This window comes from Bos grunniens, chromosome 4 (assembly GCF_055505025.1).
Source record: "Bos grunniens cultivar Pamir isolate PY7600 chromosome 4, Bosgru_T2T1.0, whole genome shotgun sequence".
Taxonomy (NCBI): Eukaryota; Metazoa; Chordata; class Mammalia; order Artiodactyla; family Bovidae; genus Bos; species Bos grunniens.
Window position 1 is genome coordinate 6,946,407 of NC_141168.1, and position 12,740 is coordinate 6,959,146.

At 45.3% G+C, this 12,740-nt stretch overlaps 1 protein-coding gene and 1 pseudogene across 3 annotated transcripts in view; one reads left to right on the forward strand and one right to left on the reverse strand.

The window, feature by feature from the left end:
• The window catches only part of LOC147373462 (GTPase IMAP family member 4-like), a 79,199-nt gene that overhangs the window by 1,733 nt on the left and 64,726 nt on the right, over positions 1 to 12,740 (reverse strand). For 2 of the 3 annotated variants that reach the window (XM_086398191.1, XM_086398193.1), the window contains exon 2: positions 2,634 to 2,687. In XM_086398191.1, coding sequence (XP_086254317.1) covers positions 2,634 to 2,673 — 40 coding nt within the window. In that variant the 5' untranslated portion in view covers positions 2,674 to 2,687. Of the gene's footprint in view, positions 1 to 2,633; positions 2,688 to 5,368; positions 5,416 to 12,740 lie in introns of those variants that run through there. The other variant, XM_086398190.1, reaches the window with a different exon arrangement.
• Positions 8,288 to 10,433, forward strand: LOC147373463 (sulfate transporter pseudogene; annotated as a pseudogene).

The following is a 12,740-nucleotide window of genomic DNA, read 5'->3' on the forward strand; positions in this document are numbered from 1 at the left end:
AGAATGAACTTCAAATGTCTCCCCTGCAAGGCTCCCGCCCACTGAATAAATATTCAACCCTGAATATCCATTGGAAGGACTGATGCTGAAGCTGAAGTTCCAAAACTTTGGCCACCTGATGCAAAGAGCAGACTCGCTGGAAAAGATTCTGATGCCAGGAAAGTTTGAAGGCAAAAGGAGAAGCGGGTGGCAGAGGATAAAATGGCTAGACAGCATCACCAAATCAATGGACATGAATTTGAGCAAACTCCAGGAGAGAGTGGAGGAAGGAGCAACCTGGCAAGCTGCAGTCCATGGGCATGACTTAGCAACTGAACAGCAGTAACAGATATTTTTCAGGATCCCTTTCAGCTTCTTACTCTGACCTTATGGAAACAAACAGCTCATAGAGGAGGAAACAATGTGATTAAGAAGAGGACTCTGAGTTGCTACCAGTAGCTGTTCTTCATAAGATAGGAGATAACACAAAATTGATTATGCATATTTGACTTCCTAGGAAAGTTGAAAGTTAATATCAGAGCAGTAGAGCACAGCAATTGAAATCTGAATTTAAACACCAAATCATCTACCAGCTCTTTCTGTGTTTGTATTTAGCAAGTCTCTGCATATCTCTGCAATGTGTCTATAAAGTCAAAGTCCCCTGGATTTGTCAGGCATAGACCCAGGACCAGAGGGAAGGCAATTGACAGTCACATGTGAAAGCCTGTTTTTCCGAGAAGGCAGACCTTGCCAGGCGGCCCTTGAACTTAAGGGTCTGATTCCTGCATGAGGAATCCTATGTTATATTTACCCATTTCTGCTTTGAGACAATGCCTACATTATCCCACATACAACATCATAGACACTGTTACCAACTCCAGGTTATTTTCAGAGGTATCACCATTCACCCAGGCCCTCAGACTAGAAACCTAGGAGTCACCCTTGACTCCCCTCTTTCCCCTACCTTCCAGACCCAATCCATCAGCATGTTCTCTTGGCTCCAAATCTGTTCACCTGTCTCTGCTTTGAAGATCATCATTCCAGTCCAGATTCCATCACCACCCCTGCCTCAGCAGTCTCCTAACAGGTGTCTCCACTTCCACATTGTCCCTTTCAGTCTATTCTGTGAGATGGGCTAATCTTTAAAAAATATCAATCAAACAGAACCAGAAATTTGCAGAAACCCCTCCTGTGATGTCCACAAAATCTGTAGTTAATCTCCATCTCCCACACACTTTCTGAAGAAGTGTTTGCTGCTCCCTGAATCCCTAAGGCAGACTTTTCCCCATTTCAGAACCAGAATCCTGGGATAAAAGAAGTAAATTTCCCAATGCTGCAAACACTAGATAGGGGATGGCTAAGATTTATCTAAGAAAAAATGTACATAAGAATTTTGGCAAAACTAATATAATTTGTAAAGTTTAAAAATAAAATAAAACTTAAAAAAAAAAGAATTCAGAGTATTCTTAATACTTAGCCTCACAATAGAAACTCCAACCTAAGGAGATCCCAGGGCATTGGTTGGCCTTAGAGAGAGGGTGTAGGAAATTCATGGCCTGGCAGTGAAAAGGCACCAAGGCCAGTGCCAACACTACAACCATTGGCCAATGCTGATAATGAATGGATGGCAACCTCTGAAGTTGGCAGCCATAGCCACGAAGGAGTCCATCTCTGCACTCATGCCTCTTGAGTGGATGAGAGGATTCTCAGCTCCTCTCATCAGGATGCTGAGTCTGTTTCTCCAACCCTTCAGTCTGACTAGGCCTTGTGACTTGCTTTGGATCATAGGATCATGAAAACATGGTTAAGCAGAGAATCCAAAAGTGCTGACACATTGTGCTTTGCCTTCTCTTTCTGATTTTTGGAACCCTACACCTGCCCTGGACTAGCCTACTTGGTGAGGGCACAAGGCCCTGTTATCCCTGTCTGCCTGGCCGACCCAGAGCTTGCTGACCACCAGACATATCTGTGAGGCTATCCAAGATTATTGTGTTGCATCTTGAACCACCAGCCGAGCACCCCACATGAGTCAGTCTGGCTGAGATTAGCCAGGTTGGTCCAGACCCAAGCACAGCCCAAGTGACCCCCAAAATTAAAAGCCAACTAAATGGTTGCTGTTTCAGGTTCCTAAATTGCAGGGTGATTTGCTGAACCAGCATAAGCTCAAATGATAGAATCTATTCCTAGGATAAATGGGTAGAGGGAGGGTTATATGAGAAATGGAGTGATCAGTCTGTTGAGTTTGTTGCTTAGAGTGAGGCCACTGGGAGCAGGGAAATTTGGGGCCTGAAAGAGGCATTGATCACCCCCACGTTCCTCCTTCCCAGTCCTCTCGGGCTGAAGAGAGGGGTAGAGAAACCACCTGGGAGGCCACAGCCCCTGATCCATGTGCCCACATGGCAGGAAGTAGCAAGTAAGAAACCTCATCAAGCCTGGGAACAGTCAGGGCATTGGAACTTTCCTGCTCGCTGTTAAGCTACATCACAAGGAGGATGCCTAGAAGGTGTAGAGAGTGAGAGAGCAGAGCAAATGAGGGGAAAATGAGAAATGTGGTTGAAGATGTTTCACTCTTGTACAGGTTGGCTGGATGACAGGGCAGGAGAGTCCCAGCCCTCCCCACCAAGCCTGGCTGCCCTCCCCAAGCAGCCTCTCACCGTGGCTGGTCCTGGGTTCTCTGAGGTACTGGGCTGCCATTGTGGTTTGGATTCCTGGGAATAGAGAGACAGAACTATGTTATGTCAGGGAAACGCAGAACAAACCAGAAACATTGACCTCCTGTAAACAATACTTTCTTCATAAACTTGCTACTCGATCTCTCCTCTATTTCTCAACACTTCTTAATTCTGCTTTCAGTGTCATTTTCAGACGTCATTTTTCTTTACACAAATGTTAGTGCTTCAGGTGCTTCTTGGCACTGGTTCTGAGTGCCCTTCCCGCCTCTATTCAATTATTGCTCTGAGTGCCATTTATATGTAGTCTGCAGCCTGGACCCTTCCCAGTGTTACAACCTTTTCTATCCCAGACAAATTCTCCATTTGGCAATTTTGTGGGCATCTCCAACCGATTTGGACAAAATGAAACCCTGACTTCCATCCCTAGCCTGGTTCAAATTTTAGTAAGTGGCATCACAAAATGGCTCATGCAGAATCTTGGGGTCATCTCTAAAATACTTCTTTCCTCACTTACTCACAGTCCATCACCAAATACTATAGATTTTTGTTCCCCAAATGAAAAAGTATCCATTTCTCCCCATCTCCATGTGAATCCAACCCTATCATTTGATTGCAATGTAGTAGGCTCCCAAATAATACTGTATCTTCAATCCCTCCTCTACTCAATAGTCAGAGGCCTTTTTAAAATTTATAATCAAAGGATAATTGCTTTACAGCATTGTGTTGGTTTCTACCAAACATCAACATGAATCAGTCATAGGTTTACCATGTTCGCTCCCACTTGAACATCCCTCCCACATCCCTCCACATCCTGCCCCTCTAGGTTGTTACTGAGCCCCGGTTTGAGGTCCCTGAGTCATACAGCAAATTCCCACTGGCTACCTATTTTATATATGGTAATGTATATTTCCATGTTACTCTCTCTATACATTGTCAGATGCCTTTTTGATATTTGGTTTTTTTCTCGTTTAGATTTTCTAATGGATTGCTTTTGTTTTTTATTTTTCAAATAGTTGAAAGCCCTTGGAATGATCCCAAAGGCCTTGCACGATCAATTTCTCTCTCTCTCTCTCAAAAAGCTTTAATCATACTGGCCTCCTCAGTGTCCCCTATATCCCCTAAGCTCCCCCCAGCTCTTAGATCTTTGAGGAGCACCTCCCCCTCCCTGGAGTACTCCCACCCCCACCCAATGGCCAACTGGTTTCTGCTCAGCCCTGAAGCCTCAGTGTTTTGTTATTTCTCCAGAGGGGGCCTCTCCACCCACATCATCAACCAACAAGACAGGTTTGGTCTGAAGTTTGTTCTAACTACACCCCAGAGTTTCTGTAGAATACATACTATGATAGGAAGTGGTTTGACTTTTTTTTACTGTCTCCTTGTAGACTGCTAGCTTTGTGATGGTGAACTGTCTGTGTCTTGCATACCCCCTTATTCCCGAGGAAGAAAGCACAGTATTGGATAAAGCATGGATCTCAAAAACTATTTGTTTAATGAATTAATTGATTAAAAAATACCCCACTGTTTCTTGCCTCCTCTGTGATTGAGCTTTATATCTCGCTTGCATCTGGCTGTGAAAAAACTCCTTGTTAAAACCACATTGCTCTTGAAACATTACATTACATTTTAGATGCTTTCTTTTATCACTACCTACTAAGGTTGGGCAATGGAGAAAGCCATTTGAAGAATTCTTAGCAGAGCAGATTTTAACTAGAACAGGCTGAAAATGCTATTTGCTAAAGATAGAGTCATCTGGTAGGAATGCATCAAATACAAATTTGAAACACTTTCTTTTGAAAGTCGATTAGGAATAAGAGTAGGAAACAGCTTCTGTTAAACTGGGAACTGAAATCACCAAATTTTAAAGAATAAGCTTTGTTCATAAAGTTGATGTTGGTTGTGGGTGTTAGGAGAAGGAGTAAGATACCAGAAATAGGAACACACAAGGTTTGGGTTATTTCTTAAAGTCTGCTGTCCAGTCTGTGGACTCTGCTTCAGCATTCTTTAATGCTGGTCTGTTTATCCTAGTTCAGATATTAAACCAGAGGACTGACCTTGTCTACACACTGACACTGGATGGCTGAATTCTCCTCCTACTGTTTAAGGAACAAGCATCAGTGGGTCCCCTGCTTCTCCTGAATGGTAGACAGTAACATGGGCTGGCATCTCCCTCCTCCTGTCTTCTAAAAGTTTCTCTTCCCCAACTCGGGGTGAGGCCCAGGAAGAGACTGTCCCTGAGGAGGCAGGTCCAAAGGGGCAGCTCTGAGCAGAGAGTTAACTGGGTAACAGACTCACTGGTCCTGCTCTGCGTGCTGGTTTTGCAACAGGGGAAGTGCTGAGCTGTGCCTCTTACATCTCCTCGAGCTCTTCTCAACACCAGCTTCCCACAGAATGAATTCTGTCTGCTTGGTCAATGCTAACCCTGAAAACTTCAAGTTTTCTTATAAATTCTATGAATGGTGAGAGGAATCATTTGTTTGTACAAGTATCCTCTGAGCCATCACCATGGAAAGAGGCATCAATTTGTAGGGCTCAGCCTTCAAAACAGATTGCAGCCTAAAATCATCAAAAACAGCAAACAGAAACCCAATGAGAAATATATTCTGAGAGCAAGTTTGCAAGGAGGTTTAAGATACAGATCCAGGGGAGGAGTCCTTGTCCATCAAATCACACATTTCCCTCCTTCCCTCTTACCCCCACAAACACACCTCTTCCCTTACCTAGAAAATCTGGGGCCTGCTCCTTCTCTTACTTTGAAGACAAGGCTGAACCAGGAGGTGATGCAAAGCTATTAAAAGGAGGAGGCAGGAGGAGACAGGAAGTGAGGGAGGAGCCATCCAAACTCACCCAAAAGACCTGCTGCCCCCGTGATCATCTAGGAGAGTTAGAATTCTTTGCAAAGATGAAACTGTTTTATGTGGTTCTGTATGGTTGCCCTGAGCCACATGGGTTATTGAGCTCATGAAATGTAAGAAGTGTAATTGAAGAACTGAATTTTAAATTTTATTCCAAATTGTCTAATTGAAAGTTACATTTGAATGGCCACACCTGCCTAGTCACTACCATACTAGGCCATGCAGAGATTACAAAAGGGAGGGAAACAAGATGGGTCATGCTGTGAAAGTCGAGAAAAAACTACTGGGTCAAAACCAGAGTGCTGACGCTCAGAGTGTGGCCAAGATGGCAGGGTAGGAAGACCCTGAGCGTAACTCCTCCTATGGGCACACTAGAATTATAAGCAGCAATGGCACCCCACTCCAGTACTTTTGCCTAAAAAATCCCATGGACGGAGGAGCCTGGTAGGCTGCAGTCCATGGGGTCGCTAGAGTCGGACACGACTGAGCGACTTCACTTTCACTTTTCACTTTCAGGCATTGGAGAAGGAAATGGCAACCCACTGCAGTGTTCTTGCCTGGAGAAACCCAGGGACGGGGAAGCCTCATGGGCTGCCGTCTATGGGGTCGCACAGAGTTGGACACGACTAAAGTGATGCAGCAGCAGCAGCAGAAAGTAACTGTCATCTAAGAACTAGTAGAAAAGATTTTCCACGGCTAAAGGTAAAAAGAAGGAACCACAACAAGACAGACAGGAGGGAGTAAGGTCAAGATCCGCATCCCTAGGTAGGTGACTTGCAAATGGGAAGATAATCACAACAACAGAGGTTTTCCGCAAGGATCAAGGGATTGGGCTCCACTTCAGGCTCCCTGGAGGGGGGGTGTCCTGCACTAGAAAGGTGAGCCCCCCAAATATCTGACTTTGTTGTGTCATTGCTAGGTTGTGGCTGGCTCTTTGTGACCCCATAGACTGTAGCCCCTCAGGGTCCTCTGTCCATGGGATTCTCCAGGCAAGAATCCTTGAGTGGGTAGCCATTCCCTTCTCCGGGGCATCTTCCTGACCCAGGGATCGAACGCACGTGTTCTGCATTGCAGGCAGATTCTTTATGACTGAGCCACCTGCTGCTGCTGCTGCTAAGTCGCTTCAGTCATGTCCGACTCTGTGCGACCCCATAGACGGCAGCCCACCAGGCTCCCCCATCCCTGGGATTCTCCAGGCAAGAACACTGGAGTGGGTTGCCATTTCCTTCTCCAATGCATGAAAGTGAAAAGTGAAAGTGAAGTCGCTCAGTCGTGTCCGACTCCTAGCGACCCCATGGACTGCAGCCACCCCTCTGTCCATGGGATTTTCCAGGCAAGTGTACTGGAGTGGGTTGCCATTGCCTTCTCTGGAGCCACCTGAGTAGCCCCAAAACATGCAACTTTGAAGGCCACAGGACTTACGCATTGGAGAGCGAGAAGGCATGGAAAGCAGAGACCCCATTCTCAAAGGGCATGGACAAAATCTCTCATGCTCTGAGACCCAGTGCAGAAGCAGTGATATGACAGAAGCCTAAGGGAGACCCATTTGCTGATCTTGGAGAGCCGCCCAGGGAGGCAGGAGGCAACTGTATATATATATATGTTCATGGATTGGAAGAATCAATATTGTGAAAATGTCTGTCATGATAGTGTTCTATACTATCCAAAGTAATCTACAGACTCAATGCAATTTCTATCAAATAACCAATGGCATTTCTCACAGAATTAAAGCACAAAATTTTACTATTTGTATGGGAACACAAATGACCCTGGATAGCTAAAACAATCTTGCCAATAAAATGAACAACATGGAAGAAGTGGACAAATTCTTAGAAAGGTACAATCTCCCAACAGTGAACCAGGAAAAAAATCAAATATATGAATAGACCAATAACCAGTTCTATAGTCTCCGTATTGGAAAATCTAACCAGGTCTCCCACTTGACAGGTGGGGATACTGGTAAAGAATCCACCCGCAATGCAGGAGACCAGGGTCGAGAAGATCCCCTGGAGAAGGAAATGGCTACCCACTACAGTATTCTGGCCTGGAGAATTCCTTGGACTGTATAGTCCATGGGTTCACAAAGACTTGGACACATCCGAGCAACTTTCACTTTCACAATAACTAATTATGAAACTGAATGTGTTATTCAGACCAAGAAACAAAGTCCAGGACCAGATGGCTTCACAAGTGAATTCTACCAAACATTTAGGAAAATGTTAAAAAAGAAAAGAAAATGTTAACAGCTATCCTCCTCAAATGATTTTTAAAAATTGCCGGGGAAGAAATACTTCTGAACTCATTGTATGAGGCCAGCATCACTCTGATATCAAAATCAGAAAAGATAACACACAAAAAGAAAAGTATAGGCCAATATCGCTGATGAACATATATGCAAATGTCCTCAACAAAATATCAACAAAGCATGCTGGGCTTTCACTCTAGAGTCACCTTCTGCACCTCCTAGATGGTGCCTGCATGCCACTCCCCTGCCCTGCCTGGCTGGGCCCTCCTCTTCCAGGGACCAGGCAATGGGTGGGCAAGGGGTCGATGGGTTAAAGGGACGCTGGCCTGGAGGTGGGCTGCCTCTGCCCACACCACCTTATCCCCTCAGTCCCGCCATGGTGGAAGACGCTCCTTGAAGGCAGGTTGTGTGTGGGTGGCCCAGAATCAAGCAGTTTGGAAAAGTCTCTTGACTCGGAAATCACAGAGAGCTATTCCAAAGTAGAAGGAATGCACTCAAACTAGCTTGGCCTGAAGGTAGAAAGTGAGAAGAGAGTCCTGCACCAGTTGCATTGAGAGATGAAGAGCTCCTATGTGAATTCGCCAATCTGATTTCTTGCTCAGCGAGGCTGGAACATCTATCTCCAGAAATGTCTTTGAAAAATAAAAAGCAAGATAACCTTTCATCTGAGGACTCAGTTAAAGGAAATAACCAATACAGGTCTCATGTAGGATCCCCCCTGGAGCATGAAGAGGAATCACGTAACAACTTTCAGCAATTTGAGACCAATGATCATTGCAGACCTTATCCTAGGGTCCACTTGGAGCCTTAAGAGAAACCAGATACCAACTTCAGGCAATTTGCCACAAAAACCTACAATTTCCAGTGCAATCCAACCAAACCCCAAAATATCATTTTTGGTTTCCTTCCTGTTTTGCAGTTGCCCCCAAAATGTAATCTGGAGGAAAACATTTTAGGAGATGTGATGTCTGGCTTGACTGGGGGCATCTTGTTGGTGCCCCAGCCCACTGCTTATTCTCTCTTGGCTGGCCAGGAAAATACCGATGGTCTACACACATCTTTTTTTGTTGGCTCAGTTTACTTCCTACTGGGGACCTCCATCACATCTCTGTGGGCATCTTTGGAGTGTTGTGCCTTATGACCAGTCAGCTGTAGTTGACTGAGAATTGTACAGAGCTGGCAGTGACACTGCCCATGTTGCTCCTTCTTTGGGAATGGTTTCAGGTGGGAGCACACTATTAAGCCAGACATCAGGCAAGATATGTAACACAAGTAGCTATGACATTATAGTTGACAGTATGGTCACCTTTAAGGTTGGAGTTTTTCAGGCAGCAATGTGCTCTATCAAGTGGGCTTTGTTTCAGTCTCTCTCTCAGATGCCTTGCTGAGTGGATTTGTCACCTGTGCCTCCTTCACAGCTGTTACATCTCAGGCCAAGTATCTCCCTGGACTCAGACTCCATTGGAGTAATGGTGGGGATTATTCATTAGTGAAAGTGAAAGTGTTAGAAGCTCAGTCATATCCGACTCTTTGTGACCCCATGGACTGTAGCCCACCAGGCTCCTCTGTCCATGGGACTTCTCCAGGCAACAATACCGGAGTGGGTTGCCATGCCCTCCTCCAGGGGATCTTCCTGACTCAGGATTACACCCTGCATCTCTTAAGTCTCCTGCATTGGCAGGTGCATTCTTTATCACTAGTGCCACCTTGAAAGCCAAATCCCTGGAGAGCCCTAAGTAAATTTAAGAATCTGCCCAAGATGTGGTGCTTTCCTGGAAGCTCAGCTGGTAAAGGATCCGCCTGTGATGCAGGAGACTCCTGTTCAATCCCTGGGGTTAGAAGATCCCCTGGAGAAGGGAACGGCTACCCACTCTAGTATCCTGGCCTAGAGAATTCCATGGACGATGTGGAGGATTAACCGAATGGATACAGTTATATTATTTGGTACTGTGCTGTCCTCTGAACCAAGTACTGAAATAGGCCTGCTTATTGGAGTTGGTTTTTCTTGTTTTCGCTCATCCTCTACACTCAGAAGTCAAAGACTTCATTGCTTGGCCCAACAAAAGAGCCTGAAATCTTTGAATCCATGTCTGCCTACAAGACCTGTCAGGCTAAGTCAGCCATCAAGGTTGTCCACTTTGAATCCGCTCTCTATTACATGAACAGAGAATATTTTAAATCTTCTTTATAAACTACCCACCCCCCCCCAATCCAGTCTTAGTAACTTCAGTTAAGTTCAGTCGCTCAGTTGCGTCCGACTCTTTGCGACCCCATGGACTGCAGCCCGCCAGGCCTCCCTGTCCATCACCAAATCCCAGAGCTTGCTGAAACTCATGTCCATTGAACCGGTGATGCCATCCAATCATTTCATAGGCAGCTCAGAAGAAGGTAGCAAAGAAAAAGATCAAAAGGGAAATAGCCGCTCTCAGTGGATTCCAGGATGAAGTTTCAGTGCGACTTTCCCATTCCTTAGAGTTCCACACCATCGTGACTGACTGCAGTGCAATACAGCTTTTAGATCCAGCAGGGATCCACGTGATGAAAGAAGTTCTCAGGGTTTATGAAGCCTTTGGCATCCAGGTTCTGCTGGCTAAGTGCAATCCCTCTGTGAGGGACTCCCTGGTCCAGGGAGAGTACTGGAGAAATGAAGAGGAAAATCTCTTTTACAGTGTATGTGAAGAATGACTTTTGTGGAAGACTCTCAAAATTTGAAAGATATCTATGTTCCAGTGGTCTGAGCTTTTCCAGTGATTGAGAAAGTAGATGGAAGAAAGGAATACTGTCTAGCCAGTTGTTTAAAATTTCAGATGTGCAGCATTTTGTGCCGTGGACCTGGAAATTGCCCCCCATGGAGATTTTGGCCTTTTGGCTGGACAGAACTGTGCCTTTGAAGCTGATGGCCATCATTGATACATAAATGCAGCAGAGCTTTTAGTTAGGCATAATCAAAAAGAAGAAACTACCGAGGTTTTCAGCTTTCTTGCACATATGGAATTAAATGAGTATCTGTTGAATTGAACTGTAGTTCAGTGGCTCAGTCATGTCCAACTCTTTGTGACCCCATGAATCGCAGCATGCCAGGCCTCCCTGTTCATCACCAACTCCTGGAGTTCACTCAAACTCACGTCCATCGAGTCGGTGATGCCATCCAGCCATCTCATCCTCTGTCATCCTCTTCTCCTCCTGCCCCCAATCCCTCCCAGCATCAGAGTCTTTTCCAATGAGTCAACTCTTCACATGAGGTGGCCAAAGTACTGGAGTTTCAGCTTTAGCATCATTCCTTCCAAAGAACACCCAGGACTGATCTCCTTTAGGATGGACTGGTTGGATCTCCTTGCAGTCCAAGGGATTCTCAAGAGTCTTCTCCAATTGGGGAGTAGCACCCAGATTTAATGACCATCTTGTTTTAGGAGATAAGTATCTGGACTCTTCCTTCCTCAGGAGGTGAAGGGGTAAAGATGGCATTTACATGAGAAGTCCTGGAGCCTGTTTGGCAGGGTTCCCTAGAGAGGGAGTAGAATGGATGTAGGGAAAGAATACTGTGTCTGCTCCTGCAAGAGCAGGTCAAGAGGCTTCCTGAGTGCAGGTTAGTAATTAGACAAGTTTGTGCTCACTTTGGGCTTCCCTAGTCCTTGTCTTCCCTGACCACTGTGCCCCGCCACCCCCAGATGGCAGTCAGGTCTCTGACAATTCATCTCAGGCAAAGTCTTACCAAGAGTCTAATGGCTAAGCAGGTTTGCAAAATCCTACCAGCCAGCCCAACTTTATACAGAACACTCTTGATGATACATTTGATGCTTTTAGTCAGCCTTTTTGTTAGGGTAAGTAGGTAAGAAAACTCCTCAAAATCAGCCGGCACAATGAGAATCCTCCCTGTCTCTTCTGTGATCCCTACCTGTCCCTGTTTCTGAGGACTTCTTCCCATTAAGCGCTGTGTGCTTCCCATGGAATCTGTCCTAAACTGCTGTATCTGATGAGCAGTGAGTAACGAGTTGGCCAGGCAAAAGGTAAAATGCTGGCTGGGTAATTTTGTGTAGCCTTTACTTTTTTTTATTTGGCTGCACTCGGTCTTTGCTGCTGCACCTGGGCTTTTCTCTAGTTGCAGAGAGTAGAGCTAATCTCCAGTTGCAGGGAGTGTGGGTTTGTCTTGCTGGGAAGCATGGGCTCTAGGGCACGTGGGCTTCATTAGTTGTGGCACAGGAGCTCTAGAGCACAAGGTCAGTACTTGTGGCACACAGGCTTAGTTGCTCTGCAGTATGTGAGATCCTCCCAGACTAGGGATGGAACCTGTGTCTCTTGTATTGGCAGGAGGATTCTTTACCACTGAGCCACCAGGGAAGCCCATATGTAGCCTTTTAAATGAGCCTGAAGCAAATTGTTCAGGATAGATTGCAAAAAGGCATGATTGACAGCTTCCCTTAAGAATTTATTTATTTAGCAGTGAGTTGTTTTTTCCTTCCCATGATATTTTAGCAAGGGTCAACTGGGAATTGACAGTCTTTTGCATATTGAGAAGCTGCTGGTCGTCTTTATTTACTCAGCAAGAAAAATTTATTGTAACCAATGGAAAAGAATGAACATAAGTGTAGTCTGCTTCATAAAGAACATCAATAATTAATCTGCAGATGTTTTTAGTGAAAACAGAGTGAAAGCTTACTGCTATGCACCCTATTGATATACAAAGAATACTGATGACAGTGACAGCTTTCAACTCTATGAAACAAGGTGAAAGTGAAAGTCACTCAATCATGTCCAACTTTTTGCGACCCCATGGACTGTAGCCCGCCAGGCTCCTCTGTCCATGGAATTCTCCATGCAAGAATACTGGAGTGGGTTGCCATGCCCTTCTCTAGGATGTCTTCCCAACCCAGGGATTGAACTCGGGTCTCCTGCATTGCAGGCTCTTTGGATCCTCTAAAACTATTATGTAAGAGGATTTAGAAGCATCACATTCATACAACCCAGATTCTGTGGGTGAATTATTTATGATAG